General features: G+C 36.0%; 2 protein-coding genes across 2 annotated transcripts; both read right to left on the bottom strand.

The window, feature by feature from the left end:
- LOC126721661 (uncharacterized) lies at positions 1–837 on the bottom strand. Its single transcript, XM_050424711.1, has one exon. It carries the CDS (start codon positions 835–837, stop codon positions 1–3), a length of 837 nt encoding a protein of 278 aa, XP_050280668.1.
- A 345-nt stretch (positions 838–1,182) lies between these two features.
- LOC126721035 (uncharacterized) lies at positions 1,183–3,689 on the bottom strand. The gene is made up of 3 exons (XM_050423993.1): positions 3,238–3,689; positions 2,637–2,760; positions 1,183–1,487 (listed from the first exon to the last, which is right to left on the bottom strand). The coding sequence occupies exons 1-2, from the start codon at positions 3,601–3,603 to the stop codon at positions 2,650–2,652; spliced, it is 477 nt and encodes a 158-aa protein (XP_050279950.1). The 5' UTR covers positions 3,604–3,689; the 3' UTR covers positions 1,183–1,487; positions 2,637–2,649.
- Positions 3,690–18,504: the final 14,815 nt, after the last annotated feature.

Genomic DNA, 18,504 nt, shown 5'->3' with positions numbered 1-18,504 from the left:
CTAGATCCCTTCTAGCCTACACAAGTTTGCTAGATTCTCAGGGACCACACCAATCCATTTGCATTCCTCTCCTGATCTTTTGGCTTGTTGAGCTAGCTCATGGGCTATTTTGTTGCTATTCCTGCAAATGTATCTAGCTTCTGCAGAATTAAAGCCATTCATCCCTTGCAAAATGCCATGAATTATATGACCTGCAACTCCCCACACATCTTTGCTGCAGATTGCTTGAACTGTTTGCATTGAATCTCCTTCCAAGATGATTTGATTTAATCCCAGCTCCTTAGCAAGAACAATGCCCTGCTCCATAGCAATTGCCTCAGTCTCTTCCACTGCAAATCTGCCCGAAAGGGGCATGCTCAAGGCTGCAACAACTTGATTATTCCAATCTCTAATTATAACTTCAATTCCTGAGTTACCTTCCATTGCTGGTATTGCCCCATCCACATTTATAAGATAAACATCTTTAGGAGGAGGTTTCCAGGCCCTATCTTTTGTCCCTTTTGGCTTTATTATTTGACTATTTGCCTCCTTGAAGTCTTCTATCAGACGGATAGCTAATCCCCAGATATGCTCAGCCACTGCACCACAATCCTCATTCACTACCTGGTTCCTATTATACCAAATTGACCAAGCCACCCCAAAAAATTTCTCCAGGTCACTTTGAGTTCCCTGGTTCATTAAGTTGAGGGCCAAATCAGTGACATCCAGGCTGCAATCAAGAATTCTGATAGGGCAGTCAATCCATTTAGCCCACACTGCCTTAGCTGAAACACATCTTAGAATGGCATGCTCAACTGTCTCAAGATCTTTTTTGCAGATGGGGCACGTGACATCCATTTGGATTCCTTTTTTGAACAAATTGGTCAATGTGGGGGTTGCATTCATACATAATCTCCAAGCAAATATTCTAATTTTTTCTAGAATATTCAAATGCCACATCCTCTTTTCTAATTGTAAGTATTGTTAATGCCTATTGTTAGTTGTGTTGTGATATTTGATCCAGCTTAGATTTTTATTAGCTTTTTTCTTGAAAATTTTAGTTGTAATTATTTCATATTATCAATTGCAAACAATCATGTATGACAATTCATGGAAGATAACTTGATAGAAATGCTTGGAGGGCATGCAGATGCTGTTTTTGAGTAAAATAACAAAATTGACATCACCTGAAAAAAATAAAAATAAAAATAAAAAAGATTTTAACTATGTACTCACAAAATTCACGTCTTACATATCAAATAAAGAACGATGAAAGATAAATTGCCCAATTGAGACACATAATATACATGGCAAAACCCAGTAAATGATGGGGCACATGAATTTGTCAAATTATGGGGCTTGCTGAGTCTATTGGCTCTAAGAGTTATAGAGCATCAAACTCTCCTTCAAACCCTGCTCTTCACCACCCTTTTCAGGTTGCTCTCTTGTATATGCAAATACCGAAATCCCAACAGTAAATCCAACCCATATTTATGCATTGAGGCCATCTGTCAAGAAGGAAAGGCAAAGTCAAATTATAGAGATTGCTAGTTCATATTTTGAAATGACTAATCTAAGCTAGATCAGGAAAAAGCCATAGCTGCATGACAACAACATAAGTGACAGAAGATGAATTATGCAGATAGGTTTTATTGCACAAACTGGTAATACCAAGCAACGGAAGATGAGAAATGGAAAACACAATAACAAGTAGAGAAGGAAGTATTTAATTCATTTAGAAAATAAAACAGTACAATTAGATTCATTACAACCTCTGAATTTTGTGTGCTGCTCTTAGCATACACATGCTGATGTGGAAGGAACTAATTACAATGCAACTAACCAGATATTTAACTAAGCTAACAACCCATGCAACCGACATGCTTTCAATCAGCTCACGTAGTAATAGCTAAAAAAATGGCAGCTTTCACCTTATTAAAATATAAAATGGAATCTTGCTTTGTCATTGTTTTAAAAAGAATCCAACACAAGTACAAGCATCGCATTCAAAAAAGTTTACTTCCATATTTTCTCCACATTTTATGGCTCTTGGAAATTATTAAAGCTAAACTGTGAATAATAATATGTCAGCTTGGTTTCTTCATTTCAAAAAATATAATAATTAAATGGCAGCTTGTTTACTGTTTATGTTTTTCATTTAATGATCATAAATATTTTCATGAAATATCAATTTTTTCATCATGCTACCCATTACTACTCCTACTTATCAATTGGTCAACTCTACAGGAAATGTAAATGTTATAAAGCAGAAATTTTCATTACCCAAACATTATCCCTAAGAACTTGATCATGATCCTAGCTCTTATTGGACTAATGAATATTCCTTTAAAGGTATAAGCTTCCCTGTTATTTCAGGACAGTGGTAATCAAAGATAGTGAATCACCTACCAAATTCTTTAAAATTAAAATCGACAAAGAGAGTAAACAACCATGGCCACAAAACAAAGCATATCAAGAATATTCTTTCAAAAATGGAAGGAAAAGTCCCTATGAATAAGTAAACACATGCCACACATGTTGAAAACAGAACAACAAAGGAAATGACGCAAAGTTCACACAAAAAGGCTTTGGTTAGGTATTTTCACAAACAATTGGTCAGCAGATTACAAATGAAGTGACACAACAAGAAAACTTACCAATTAATAATCTTCAAATATTTTCACTCATCAAATAGGTATAGAGCTTCACATGGGCCGTGGGATCTTTCCTCGTTTTCTTGAAATTTTTAGAGCCAGCTTTCAGTGCCTTAGTCCAACAAGCCTGTAATAAAAAATGTAAAATATAATAAGAATACTGGTTCTAAATCTTATATGTTTCCCCAAAGAAATTCAAACAGGAGACATAATATATTCGTATTACAGAATCTACAGAGCATGTTTGTCTGTCCTGTTTTCAGACAGAGGACAAGAACAAACAAGAATGATGAGTTTGAATGTCAACAAACAAACAAGGTATTCATTGATCAAATAATCATTCCCTAATAAAAATTAATTCCTAAATTTTATCTCTCAAATGGGTTTATTAATTTCAGGTTAATAATCTTAAACTTGTCTTGCACCCTTTAGATTGAAAAATATAAATAAATAAAACCCTGGAAGAAGAAAAAACACCCAAAATAATTGTTCTCTATCAAAAAAAAATTTTTTCTCTCAAAAGGGTTTATTAATTTCAGGTTTTTTTGCTAACCCTAAAAAAAAAAAAAAAAAATTCTCAAGAAACAAACAGAAATAGAAATACCTTTGTGGTGGGTTTGAGAGGAGATGGGGAGAAGTCAGAAGCCTTGGTTTTGATGTTGTTGTTGTTGTGCTTGGCCTTCGACTTCACAAGATTGGCAGCAACTTTGAGTTTCTTCTTGATGTTAGAAGTGACTTTCTTGATCTTGCTTTTGCTGCCAAGTGATTTTCTCTTTGGTGTCACGAAACCAAAATATTCAAAATCCAAATCAATAGCACTGTGAAGCCGAGGGACCAAGGGAGACCAGATTGAACTCTGAGAGTAGTTGAAGTCGAAAGCAGAAGACTTGTCAGGAAATTTTTGAAGCAGATTTTTTGACATCAATGGATCCATGTAGTAAACCACTTTAGTAATGCCCATGACAGACATATCTAATCTTCTTCTCTGAAATTTTTTTTTTTCTCTTTCTGTGGTTGATGATTGAAAGCTAGTAAAAAAAAATTTGATGGGTTTCCTCTGTGGGTTCGGTTTGTTTATATAGCAGAGGAGAGGGCAAGTACCAGAAATTGTAACCGTTAATTTTTTGAAATTCTGAAGTCCATCTTGGGCTTAAAAAGCCCAACTTGTACAAGGCTCCCATGCTGCTAAGCAATAAATCGTGTGGGTGTGGCGTAAGGTGAAAAAGACCCTAAAGGCTCCCAAACAATTATTAAAGTCTGTTTGGGACTAGACGCGTCAAAACCTGCAAGTTCGGGTTAAAATTGGGTTATTTTTTAGAAACGGGTTGGTTGACCCATATTTTTCACATTAAATTTTTTGGCTAAAATGTAAAATTAATTTTCTAACTTTATTCAAATTTCATTTTAGTCATCTAACTTTACTTTCGTTCATTTCAGTCCTCTAAATTTCAGATTTATTAAATTAAAGCTTTTCCATTAACTTTTATTAAAATTTTTTAAAAAAATTTATGGAAAATATTTTTCAATCATTAATTGAATTTTTTTAATTTAAAAAATTTGAAGAAAAATTTATAAAATTGAAAAATTAACCACAACATACAACAAAAGTTGATAAAAATACCTTAATTGAATAAACTTGAAGGTTAGAGAATTGAAATGAGCAAAAGTAAAGTTAGAGGACTGAAATGAAATCTGAATAAACTTAAAGAGTTAATTTTGCATTTTACTCTTCTTCTTTTTTGAATGATGTTATCAAAAAATGTTTAAATTTTTATATATATAAAAAAAATATAATCACATGAATTATATTTGTCAATTGAGTTTCATTTATGCATTATAAAGCCTACAATAAATGAGTAAACTAATCCGGATACTAGAACCTATAATGGCTCATACTTGTTTACTTTTCTACAAATAAGCCTAATTTAGCCAGAATAAGAAGCATGAAAATCCACCTCATGGCATTAAGAAGAGGAATGCTTGTCAAACAAGTACCTTCAAAAACCTCTAATCCATCTTTTATCGTGTTCCTTTATAATTCGTTTGGTTTAAGAATTTGGTTTAAGGAGTAGAGTTGAGTTGACTGAAATTTAGTCTAATTTTGAGCCAATCCTACTCTACTCCCTTTTGCACCCCCCCCCCCCCCTCCTCCCCCTCCTCCTTTTCCTCAATCCAAACCGACCTTTAGTGAGAATTTAAGATGAGTCAACAGTTTAACCTCATTGGATCAAATTTCAAAAATCAAATCAAGAGAGAAAATTTATGATGATTAAAATGAATGCCTTAAATTTCTCATGGAAATAATGTCAAATCAAATGATCAAATTTGAATTTATATTCTAAGGAGATTAAAAAAAAAAAAAAAGGGATGTTAACGTCATGTACTAGCCAAAATCATCATAGCAACTAAATTTAGCAAAATGGATAGGAGTGGACAAAGGAACTGGATTGACTATAATTTAAACCAAGATAGAATAGAGGGTTATTCATACCCATTAACTAACAAAAATGGAAGTGTTTTTTGATAAACCACCATTAAATAATATTGTCTCCTTATACCTTCCATGTTTGTAAAATAGTTATATGATTAATAATCATCTCATCTATGAAATGTTTAAATTTCATGAATTCAAAATTAAACACAAAATCGATCTTGAATTTTCCAATCAAAATATTTTCTAACTGATTTTTTTTTTCTTTCCATATCTATATTCTATAATATTATATTCAACGAGTTAATCTATATATATATATATATATAGAATAATAGGTGAAACTGAGAGAAATTCAAATTAGAATTCCAAATTAGAGTTTCCAATTTTGTGTCATATGTCTAGATTTATGTAAGAACCACACTATAATTAATTATCTACTTAAGTTTATGTCATATGTCCACTTAAGTTTTTTAATTTTTGTACCAAGTGAGTTAATAAGTGCAAAATACTAAGAATCTAATATTAATGAACTATAAAATTTAAAATAAAAAAACTAGTCACATATACTCAATAAAAATCACTACACATTCTATCTTAATTACGTTTACTTTAAATATATATATATATATATATATATATATAAAATTTGACTAATTATTCATATTTTTATGAAAAAAATTGTATTTAATTTAAATGTATCCATACATATGCATGTGTTACATGCTATTTTTTAAAAATAATTTGACTAATTATTTATTTTTTACAATAAAAATTGTATCTAAATTTATGCGGAAACCACACTATAATTATTCACTTAACTTTGTGTCATGTGTCCATCTAAGTTTTTTAATCTTTGTATCAAGTGAGTTAATGAGTGCAAAATATTAAAAATCTAATATTAACGAGCTATGATATAAAATAATAATAATAATAATAATAATAATAATAATAAAAACAATCACATATACTTCTATATATAATAATAATAGGTGAAACTGAGAAAAACTAAAATTAGAATTCCAATTTAAAGTTCCCAATTTTGTGCCATGTGTCTAGATTTATGTGGGACCACACTATAATTAATTATCTACTTAAGTTTGTGTCATACGTCCATTTAAGTTTTTTAATCTTTGTGCTAAGTGAGTTAATGAGTACAAAATACTAAGAATCTAATATTAATAAACTATAAATTTTAAAATAAAAAAACTAATCACATATACTCAATAGAAATCACTACACATTCTATCTTATTAAAAATTAGAAAAAAATTTATCATAAGTAGTATTAAATTATAATATGTGACTATTACATTTACTTTTTTTAAAATATATAATTTGACTAATTATTTATATTTTTATGATAAAAATTGTATTTAATTTAAATGTAACCGTACATATGCATATGTTACATGCTATTTTTTAAAAATAATTTGACTAATTATTTATATTTTTATAATAAAAATTGTGTCTAAATTTATGCGGGAATAACACTATAATTATTTACTTAAGTTTATGTTATGTGTCCACCTAAGTTTTTTAATCTTTTTATCAAGTGAGTTGATGAGTGCAAAATATTATGAATCTAATATTAATGAGCTATGAAATAAGAAAATAAAAAAGAAAAAACAATCAAATATACTTAATAAAAATCACCATATAACAAAAATTACCACACGTTCTATCTTATTAAAAATTAGAAAAAAATAATTATAAGTATTATTAAATTTAGGTAAAAATTTTAGTATGTGACTAATTACATACGTTTACTTTAAAAAAAATAATTTGACTAATTATCTATATATTTTATGATAAAAATTATGTTTAATCATAAATGTAACTATATGTTTATGTGCGCACCCAAAACGAGACTAACTGGTTGACTCTACCTTGGACTCATAATCTATTTGTAATGTGAGTTTTGGATTTCCTACTCTGGGTGATTCTTGCTTAGAGGCCCAGTAGCAACTCTCAAACCTTTGTATTATTTTCCCTACACTCTTATGGCTCTATTGCTCTCAGTTCTAAGCACCCCTTAGAACCTTTCAACAACCCCTTCTCTTCCTCTAGCTTCTCATATATATAGCCAAGCGTTAGTGGAGGGATTATGATTGCCCCCCCTTGATTTGTGCCCGGTTCTCGGGAATGAATCAAGGAGTCCAAGAGGCAATTGTTACCCAATAAGTTCAACGAGTAGATATTGGACGGTTGAGGAACCCATTAATGCGCCCTCAAAAGGTGTGTTGCATCTGACTATTCACTCAGTCGCCATCATTATCTGACGATTCGTGAACCGAAGCGGCACGTGTGGCAATAAATGGGGATTCGTTGGTTTTCCCGCCCCCTCCCAATTATTAAATGACACTCATTCCCCTTTTGGCTCCTATAAATAGCCATCTTTAAGTCCCTCCTTCACTTTTGAATTTTTCATCTTTCAAACTTTCACTTTGTCAAGCATATTTTCCTTGTGCCTCCATCTTCCAACCCATAACTCTTCCTCTTTAGAGCTCGCAGTAAGTTTCCTCTCCCTTTCCTTCTTTTTCTTCTATTTCTTCCTGTTCTATCGTAATCGTAGTCCTAGGTATCCTAGCTTAGAGAATGGGTTTTTCTCATCTACTTTCTTCAGAAGCCATTTTGGCCACTTTTAAGGCTGCTTACAACGTCCCCGAGGATGTTGATATTGCCTACTGTCATGAGGGTGATATCGACATCCAAAGGCGTCGTGGCTCAAACAACATATTCTTTCTTTTAATGGCCATCCTTGGTGTGGTTAGGTTCCCTATTAACCCCCTCATCATTAGCACCCTTAGGTTTTATGGTCTTTGCCCCGACCAATTCCCCCCTAATTTTTACCGAGTGGTGAGTTGTGTTAGTAGGTTGAACCAGTTGTTCGGGTTGCAACTGGATCACCACGACATTAATTTCATGTATAGTTTGTGCGGCAAAATTACTTCAGACTATTATTTAAAAACAAGAGATATGTGGGTACGGCTTATATCATGCCTACCTAATTCGAATAGGAACTCGGCTGGCGAGTTTGTACGGGTGAGTGGCAAATTGTTTGTCGACGAGCTCTCATGCCCATTCTCGCCTCGTGATGTAGGTCGGTATTGAATACGCTTCTTTGTAAATCCGTGTTTTTCTTAATTGTACTTGACTATTTCGATTGACTGATCGTTAACTAATTTTTGTGTTGTTTCCGTGCAGAGAGCAAGTGGTTCAAGTTGGACCTTAGAGTAGTGCATGTAAGAGACCTAAATTTTGTGCTTAGGTCAAAAGTTTTTGTTCACTGGGATGGACAGCTCTAAGCGTCCCACTTGATCCTCGATGTTGACCTCGTGTACTCCACTAAGCAAGCATTCGGCCAAGCCTTGTTAGTTGACAATCCCCTTCTCTCCTATATTGATGTACGGCATGTGAATTTCCTCCCCCCAAAACTTACAGTAGGCGAAGCTCAGGACCTTGGTCCGCGGTACACTTGCTCGAACAAACTTGCACTCATACGGGACGAGTCTGCTGAACGTGTATCTTTGTGACACTGAGAACAGGTACACGAAAGGATTCAGCTTAAGGATTTTATAGAACTGAAGGCCCCTATTGAACCTAAAGCTCCCGTTCGGGAAGCCGAGGAAGCGGTTGTTGAATCAATCAGCTCTTCAGAAACCGAATCTGACCAGGGTCACAATATGGTGATAAGAAAGACAATGACAATCAGCTGTTTTATGCCCGATGCCCGACCAACTGCGCAGTAGCAACGACTCCAAGGCCAAGATTAAACTCCCCTTCCTCCTCCTCCGACCAGCCGCACTACGAAGAGACCACGCACGGCGGAACAAACCTCGGCGAGTTCGGGAGATGCGCCCACACGAACTCTCCCCTGGTCATCGACAAGCATTGTCATCTAGGAGCCAACGGTCCAAACCGGGGCGAATGTAGCGTCTATCTCCCGGGCAGCAACGGAGTGGCAGCCTTCCTTCAAGCTTAACAGTAAACCCCTCCCCTCGTCTGCTAGTGTAAGAGTATGGGAAAAGGGCCAAGGGGGCCGTGTCGCCCAGAGTTTGGTGCACAACTTCCTTTTGCCCTAAGATATGCATGCTTTTGAGGACGAGACGGATGAGTCACTAGGCCGGCGATTACAATGTCACACTGTTATGGTAATCTCTTGCCCCTTGGTTTTCTATTCGTTTTGACACTTCCTTTTATTTTCGTACTCCTTACTATTTGCTTTATCGAGCTACGCAACTGACTCATATCGTTGATGGGAGGATGAAAGAGCTTTCCGAGGATGCTGAGCAGGAAAAAGCTTTTAAGGACGTTGTCGAGGCTATGGCGAAGGAAAAGGTGAAAGCTATTGAGACCGTAGAGAAGAAGGCCGCGGTGGCTGAGAAAGCTAGGGCATCGGTAGAGAGCAAATTTGCAAAGCTAGAGGTGCAGTTGGGCGGTACCAAGCTCAAGTTGGCAGAGGCACATAGTTTGAACACCACTCTAGCAGAGGAATTGGCCGATCTAAAAGCAGCGTTGGAAGCTTGCAAAGACAAGTGGTACAACAAAGGCTTCGCTAATGCCGAGAATTCTGCAGAGCGGGTAGTCCGTCAAGCCCAGAAGCTCGGGTTCGAGGAAGGGTGGTTGGCTGCTCTACAGGCCATGGAGGTCCCCGAGGATTCTTCTTTAAGGAATCCCAATCAAATACCTTTCCCGAATCTCCCAACTGCTGAGCAGAATTAACTTAGGGCAATTAACCACTAGCATGAGGGAGTTGATGGAGGCAATTGACTCCCACATGGAGCAGGTTGACCTGGAAGCCACCAGCATCCCTCATGCTGGTGATCAGCCACCCCTAGCAACTTAGCAGCCTCCCGTAGATGTCACCCATTTTTAGCCCCCAGACCCTACAAGTTAATTGCTGAACCAGATTTCTTTTGTCTACTTTTCTTTTGTTTAATTTCTTCCTTTTTAGAAAGTTTGCCTACGTTGCTAGGCTATGGTGACAAAACAATTATTTTTCTCGATTTTAATTTTCTTAAATTTACTGAGTTACGGTGACAAAACATTGGTTTGGTTTTTGTATGTTGGCTTTAATTACATCTATGAATGTTTTCTACTACCTTCCCAGTTGAGTTCTTTAATTATTTCATGCCCGTATTCTAGAATGTTTTCTTCTTTGCTTGCAAAAGGCCATGCGGTTACCGGCCATGTACGGTATTCAGATTACCTTGGATGGTATCACTTGTATCTAGAAGGAATTATCTCCTCGACGGTAATAATAGGATTTGGCATGCGTTGATCCTTCTGTACTTAACTAATTTTCAAGAATAAGTTTCCCCCTTTCAAGTGACGAGGATCGAACCAGGGACCGGTGTCTGTCCTTAGAGAGATTTTTCGTGTAGGGTTTCCACCTGCTTGGTGACAAAGATCAAATTGAGAAGCAGGCTTCTCTCTTTAGATTTTTGGCATAAGGTTTCCACCTGCTCGATGCAGGTGATCGAATCGAGGAACAAGCTTCTGTCCTTAGAGAGATTTTTGACTTAAGGTTTCCACCTGCTTAGTGCGAGTGATCGAACCGAGGAACAGGTTTCTATCCTTAGAGAGATTTTTGGTGCAAGGTTTCCACCTACTTGGTGCGAGTGATCGAATCGAGGAGTAGGCTTCTGTCCTTAGAGAGATTTTTAGCATAAGGTTTCCACCTGCTCGGTGCAAGTGATCAAACTGAGAAGCAGGCTTTTGTCCTTAGAGAGATTTTTGGTGTAAGGTTTCTTGGTGATAATGATCGAACCAAGGAGCAAATTTTTGTCCTTAAGAGTTTAGTGTAAGGTTTCCACCTGCTCGGTAAGAGTGATCGAATCAAGGAGCAGGTTTCTGTCCTTAATAAAACAAGCTGTCCCAGTTCCATAATTCTCTTTATATTTATTGACCGGCAATGCCTTTAGATGAATTAACGGTAATGGAATTAAATGCACCTGTGTGGATAAATATCAACTTCATATTAGTTAAAGCATATGTACAAGATTACGCTAAATCTGCATTCCTATGTACAACTAATTAATGATAAAACTTCTTCAAGTTATGGACGTTCCACGGTCGGGGAAGTGGCCTCTCGTTTAGGTCCTCCAAGTAGTACACTTCTGCAACCGTAATAGTAGTGATTCTAGAAGGCCCTTCCCAAGTATGGGCTAGTTTCCCAACATTTGTATCTCGCATGTTCCCTACTGCTTTCCATAGCACCAAGTCCCTAGCACCGAATTCCCTTATCTTCACATCCTAGTTGTAACGCTGAGTTAACTCTTGCTGATACTCGGCAAGTCGTATGGTTGCCACTTCTCGGTATTCGTCCAGCAGATTTAGACGCTCCACCATCATTCCTTCGTTTTGGGCGGGATTAAATCCTTTGACCCGTGCACTACATAAATTTACTTTGGCCGATATCACAGCTTTTGCCTCGTACATTAAGGAAAACGGAGTTTCTCCTGTAGATCTTCTAGGTGTTGTTCGGTATGCCCATAAAACATTGGGCAGCTCCTCAGCCCACTTACCCTTCGCGCCATCCAATCTTTTCTTCAACCCATTCACAATTGTCTTGTTAACGGCTTCAGCCTGTCCATTGCCTTAAGGATAGGCGGGGGTAAAGTATCTATTCTTGATGCCAAGATCACTGCAAAACTCACGGATGGCCCTACTTCAAACTGCAACCCATTGTCGAATCCTTCTGCATCTGTAATGTAGGCTAACTGGCTGACTCTACCTAGGGCTCACAATCTATTTGTAATGTGGGCTTTGGATTTCCTACTCTAGGTGATTCTTGCTTAGAGGCCTAGTAGCAACTCTCAAACCTTTGTATTCTTTTCCCTACACTCTTATGGCTCTATTGCTCTTAGTTCTAAGCACCCTTCAGAACCTTTCAACAACCCCTTCTCTTTCTTTAGCTTCTCATATATATAGCCAAGCATTAGTTGAGGGATTATGATTGCTTTCAGAGTTAGTGCAATAGGAGGTCCAATATCGTTGATCGTAGGTGGGTGTTTAGGTGGGAATCGGATGTGGTGAGAGTGGCTTTGGAAATGGTTCCCACTTCAGTAGGTATGCTCGGCAGTGATAATCTCCGGCACTGCCGAGCAACCGAGAAACAATACAATCGAGCAATCACTTTCTTGTTAGGGAAGCAGATCACCGGATGGGATCCTGGAGGTGTAGCATGGTACGAATTGATGAAGATCATTTGTTCAATGGGCTTAAAGATGACTTGAGGCCTGGGCCTAAGGGCAATACGGGCCATATTGTCAGGTTGAAGCCTGAAGCCCGAAGCCCGAATGTGTCCAGATATCACAGGGCCATACAGTATGCATTAAAGGATGTGTTACATGCTATTTTTTAATAATAATTTGACTAATTATTTATATTTTTATAATAAAAATTGTGTTTAATTTTAAAGGTATCCATGTGTTTGCATGGGTTACATGCTAGTTATTGATAACAAGACCTCCCATCATATTAATGATTTGCTAGGTGTACTGTAATTATAAGAAATTTCCTGGTTTATTTACTTGTAATGGAAATCATAGAACGATAATATCAATGGACTAGCTACATGAATCACTTTTAATACAGGAAGACGGACAGATGGAAGAAGAAAAAAAGGATTGAACTTTTACATCAATGAGAAGTTCATTTGATTAATTTAATAAATTATTTTATATAGAAACAATAAAATAATTTCCGAGCTGGACATACAGTCGTTTATGTTCTTAATTACCCTGGATTCTTCTCACTCATTGCCTTAATGAACAAAGCTATTATTTAACTTATTAATCACGAATAAAAAAATGAAAATAATTAAGAAAACCAGATTGGAATAAAAATGAGCCTGCTAGATAACTACCGAAAATTTACCTTATACATCTCATGCAGAAGTTGCCGAGTGTAATGCCGGATTAGGATCTCCTTAATGGATTCCCGGCAAGCCATGTGATGTGCAATGGTCAATTGCTTCAGATGAATACGTGCTCCCTCAACATCAGCAAGGACCATGATACCTCTCTGTTATTAATTATAACCAAAAATATTTATTAAAATAATGATTAAATTCATAATTTCCTAACCCCTTAAGATTTTGAGAAATTTTAGTTATCATGATATTAGAGCAAGTGGTCATGAGTTCAAACTTTCCTGAATTTATATTTAATAAAACATAGTAAATAAATATATATTGATTATAAATATAATCTGTTAAAGTTTCTTGTGTATTGCACGGATTACTAACTATGTTACATGCATACAAGGGTAAAAAATTACCAAAAGTTTATAATGATGTTAAAAAAGAAAAAAAAGAAAAAAAGCCACCATATGTAATGTACACAACACGAAGGTTACATGCATTTTACATGGGAAAATATGAACTAAGCTTTTCTAAAAAGGCATTACTGAAGCCAATGAGCTCAAGCTTAGATATCACGTCAGTCCAAGGGAGAGTAAATATGGCTTTTACAAAGACAATGAATTCAAATTAGCATAATAAGAATAATAATAATAAAAGAAGAGAAGTAGAAAAATGAAAATAAGACAAACCTCAGTGTAAATATTTGTGTGGTTGAATATTACTCTCACAGGTGAGTAAAAATGTAACTATTTGTTTGAATAATTATTGTGATTTATTGATAAGAATTAATAATAATAAATTAAAACCTAAAACATTTTTTTTTCCTAATATAATAGAGGAGGTAACAGTTGATTGTTTTTTTTTTTTTTTTTGAGAAAGCTTTGATTGTCATTTAAAGTATTTAAAACAATAGATAATATACTCATATGGTCATACATTTGTATTACCTATAAGCAAACAAAGAGACATTCATATAGTGTTTGATGACTTCAATAATTGTAAGGTTGAATTTAATCAACCATCTTGTTGGCTTTATTCCATGCCAAATTTGTTTGTAATTTAGCAATTGGTAACCCTATGTTTACGTGGGAATTATGTAAGGATAGTGTGTGAGAGAGTATGAAGAAATGCTCAAGACTGTGCAGTGAAATAGGGACTCGCGGCTGGATCTTGTGAGTGGCTCGCGGCTTGCAAGCCGCCAGAAGATGCACACGAGTGAAGCATGTAGAGAAGCTGAACCATCATGCCAGTTGTAGCACTACAAGACAAAAGGTCCAGATTGGCCGTTCAGTTAGCTCGCGGCTTGGACTCGTGACTTAGTCAAGTCACTAGGCCAAGTCGCCAGTCCACTTTGTTATGGAAAAACTAACTCTTCGCATTCCTTTCTCACTCCAGTATAAATACCCTTTATACCCATGAAATATAGAGAGCTTCCAGAGAGAATTTTGAGAGAGGAATCCTAAAGAAAAACAAGATTGACTCATCCACAATCTTTACATAGTGACTCTTCAAATTCCTCAACTCTCACCCTCTCTATTGTTACATCCTTGAGAGGTTCTTTAACCAAATCCTTTTCTCACCTTATCCATATCTGTGAGAAGGCTTTTTGGTGCTTTGGGAAGTAGTTCAAAAGGAACCAATTCATATTCGTTGATGCTATGTGTTATAGCAGAATCTGGTAAGCTAAAGAAGAAATAGGTTCGGTGTAACCTCATTGGAGTAGGAGCTTGGAGGGCTTAGGTACACTGGGTAGATTAAGCTTGGAGGGTCTTCTACTGTTCATGTATCCCAACTACATTCTTTAGTGGATTATTTACTGCTTGGAGGGCGACAAAGAGGTTTTACGCCAAGGGCTTCGATTTCCTCTTCGATAACACATCGTTGTGTTGTTCTTGTGTTTGCATCTCTCTTCCCTTAATCTTTGCCATTTAATTTCTGCTGTGGATGTGATTTTATTTGGTTTAAATTGTTAATCAATTCTGTTATATGCTTATGTTCATATTCAACACATTAATTGTTTGATAATAAGCTTGAATTGAAAATTTGGAAATTGGGAGTCTAAACGTTCTTAGTATTTTTATACACATTTTGAACATTCAAAAATAATAATAGTGTTTTAAATCAAATTTATGGTACAGTACATAAGCAAACTACATTACTTCAATATTTAGTTAATCGTTTTAAAAAGGATTTTGATTATTATTATTATTATTATTATTATTATTATTATATGCATTAGAATCACAATTTTTAGATTGTTTATTCTATATTGGCAAAGATGAGGTGGATAATGAATATAAAAATTATTTGCAATATAAGTATATTACATGTCTTGTCATTTTTTGGTGTGATACGCCGATACATCCCAATAGGAAGTATAGATTATGCAAATCTTTGTTCTTTATTTCAAATTCTAAAATCCATATGGTAAAGGGGAAAAAAACAACAACAACCCACAACAATTAGAACATTTGAATTTTTTTATCAAAGATTAGATCTTTGCTTCTTCTTTTTTCATTGGAGTTCATTGGTGAAGAATTTGAGATCTCACTTTTGGCGATAATGTAACTTTTTTATGGAACCGGATGCTCAGGACGTCAATGGTTGCAAAAGTGTGGTACCAACATGTTAACGGAGTAGAGGATAGTGAATCAAAACTTTTGTTGCCTAATATTCTTTTTACACATTCATTGCTGCAATAAATCTGATAAAACACACCTTAAGAATTTTTTCGAGTGTTGAAATCCCATTTATGAACAAAGTTTACTAACATAATAGTATTCTTCAATATTCGTTCTTCCTATTTGTTCTTTTACTTGAACATGGCCATATATTTTTTTTTAATCCTTCTAATAGTCATTTTATCAAGAGATAATTACACTTTGCCCACCTTGGTTTGCCTCTAATTTGACTTGCCTACCCATGGTTTCAATTTTGACACTTTACCTACCTATGATTCCCACCATTATTGTGTCTTAACCCACCTCTCCTTTAGCCGTTACTTTAACACATAATATGTCAAAAACAAAAGCCCAAACAGATCAAAACACTCCTCACCCCCAAAACTCACTCACATCCAACCTAACTTGCTCACCACATGAAGATCCTACACAATGCAATGCGCTTCGCTTGAGATAACTGGGTTTTGATTGTGCATGCAAACCAAGCCGAGGAAGAAGGAGACACAGTTGCTCCTCTGATCAGCTGTTGCAAGTAGATCAGAATCACCTAAGATCCTACAATGCAATGCGCTTCACTTGAGATAACTGGGTTTTGATCGTGCATGTAAACCGAGCCAAGGAAGAAGGAGACACAGTTGCTCCTCTGATCAGCTGTTGCAGGTAGATCAGAATCGCTTAAGATCCTACAATGCAATGCGCTTCGCTTGAGATAACTGGGTTTTGATCGTGCATGTAAACCGAGCCAAGGAAGAAAGAGACACAGTTGCTCCTCTGTTCCCCTGTTACAGGTAGATCAGAATCACCTAAGATCCTACAATGCAATGCGCTTCGCTTGAGATAATTGGGTTTTAATCGTGCATGCAAACAGAGCCGAGGAAGAAGGAGACATAGTTGCTCCTCTGTTCAAATGTTACTGGTAGTCAGGATTATTACTCTTTAAATTTTGAAACCTAGGGTTTTAAATTGGGTTTTAAAATTCTTTTTTCCAAATTGGGTTTTTGCTTAACCATGGAGCTGTTAGTGCTTGTGATCTAACTGGTAGTGCTTGTTAAACAACTATGTTTCAATTTTCATCAAACTGGGTTTTTGCTTGCTATGTTTCAATGTAAGGAAGTACAAGCTTTTTGTTCTGTTAAACATATATACACTGATTTTCAAACCAAATGTGACGGAAATTTTTGTTCCAATTACATCCATTTTGAGTCATCAGTAAAGGAATATGCTTGTCATAAATAAATAAATAAAATGAAAAAAAGGGGCAATGTAGATAGTTTCAATTCCAAGCTATGCTTTCTCATGAAATTGGGTTTGTATTCTTCAATGTGGAGCTGCTAGACCATAGGATTAGGCTTCCTACATCAATATGGGGCTCCATTGATTATTGCTTTTCATGATTTTGCAATAGTATTGATTATTGCTTTTCTGCTTTCCCTTTCCATGGGTTTGTCTCCTAAAAACAGAACAAAAACGTTTAATAATATTGTCTGTTTTTGTGTTGTGCTTTGTGTGGACTACAAGACCACATGATACTTTTCCACATGCAAGCCCATCTCATACTTTATTCTATTGTATTTTATATGCAGATGGTTGACTTGACATTCAATTTTGAGATTCATCATGGTGGCCAGTTTGTGTGAAACCTAGATTTGGTATATTTAGGAGGTAGTACTTTTTTTATTGATGAGGTTGACCTAGATAAACTTAGTTATTTTGAAATATAAGATATTTGTTCTGATTTGGAGGCATTTAGTACAAGTAGATTTCATTATCTTATTCCTAGGAGTAATTTGGAGCAAGGGTTAAGGCTTATAAATGGAGATGATGATGTAGTTTATATGTGTGAGATTCATGTTGCATGGCCTACAGATAAGATAACACCATATGTTGAGGGTGGTGAGGAGCCACTTGCAGTTGAACAACCATTTGCTAATGTGGAAGTAGCAAATGATGATGATGTGCATGAGGCACCTCAGAGTGGTGATGATGTGCATGAGGTGGGTCAGAATGATGGTGATGCGCATGAGATGCATGAGGGAGGTAATGTGGATGCTGAAGGAGGTGGTGGACAAGATTTTGATTGGTTGGAAGAAGGGTTTGAGGGGCTAGATTTTGATAATGATGTATGGAAATGTAGATGATAGGCCATCTACACATGATGGAGTTAGTGTTAATGCAACAGCCCCACATAAGCCTTCTGAGAGAGATAATGTCAATGCAGCCCCACATAGACCCTCTGAGGATCTACCTGTGTATGCAGCCCACATAGGACTACTATAGCTAACAATGACCCACCTCTTGAAGAGGGTGAATGGATTGAGCCACCTCTTGAAGATGACATGGAAAGTCTAGTAGGGTCTGATGATGATCAGCCAGCACCAACTGCTGCAAAAGAACTTGAGTTTAATGTCTAAATTGATATGAGAAAACCAGAGTTAAAGAAAGGAATGAAGTTTCCAAAGTCTAAGGTATTTAGGGAGGCATTAAGGGAATATGCTATAAAGAAGCCAGTAGATATCAAGTTCAAGCTAAATGAGAAGAAGAAGAAGATATCAGTTTATTGCATAAATGAATGTGGATGGAGGTGTTATGCATCTCAACTATTTGGGGAGTTGACATTCCAAATAAAAACATTCAATCCAGAGTGCACCTGCCCTAGATCCTTCAAACACAGCCAAGTGACTGCAAGTTATGTTGCAAAGAAGTTTATGCAGGAGTTTGACAAAAATCCCAATTGGAAAGTGGCTGGTGTTCAACATCATGTGAAGCAAGCACTTGAAGTTGACATAAGTTACAGTCAGGTGTATAGGGCAAAAAGGAAAGTCACTGACTTGTTTACTAGGGTTGAACAGCTACAATATGAGAAGGTTAGAGATTATGCAGAGATGATAAG

Source organism: Quercus robur, chromosome 4 (genome assembly GCF_932294415.1).
Source record: "Quercus robur chromosome 4, dhQueRobu3.1, whole genome shotgun sequence".
Classification (NCBI taxonomy): Eukaryota; Viridiplantae; Streptophyta; class Magnoliopsida; order Fagales; family Fagaceae; genus Quercus; species Quercus robur.
Note: the sequence above shows the minus strand (reverse complement) of the source record. Positions and strands in the feature narration are given on the sequence as shown.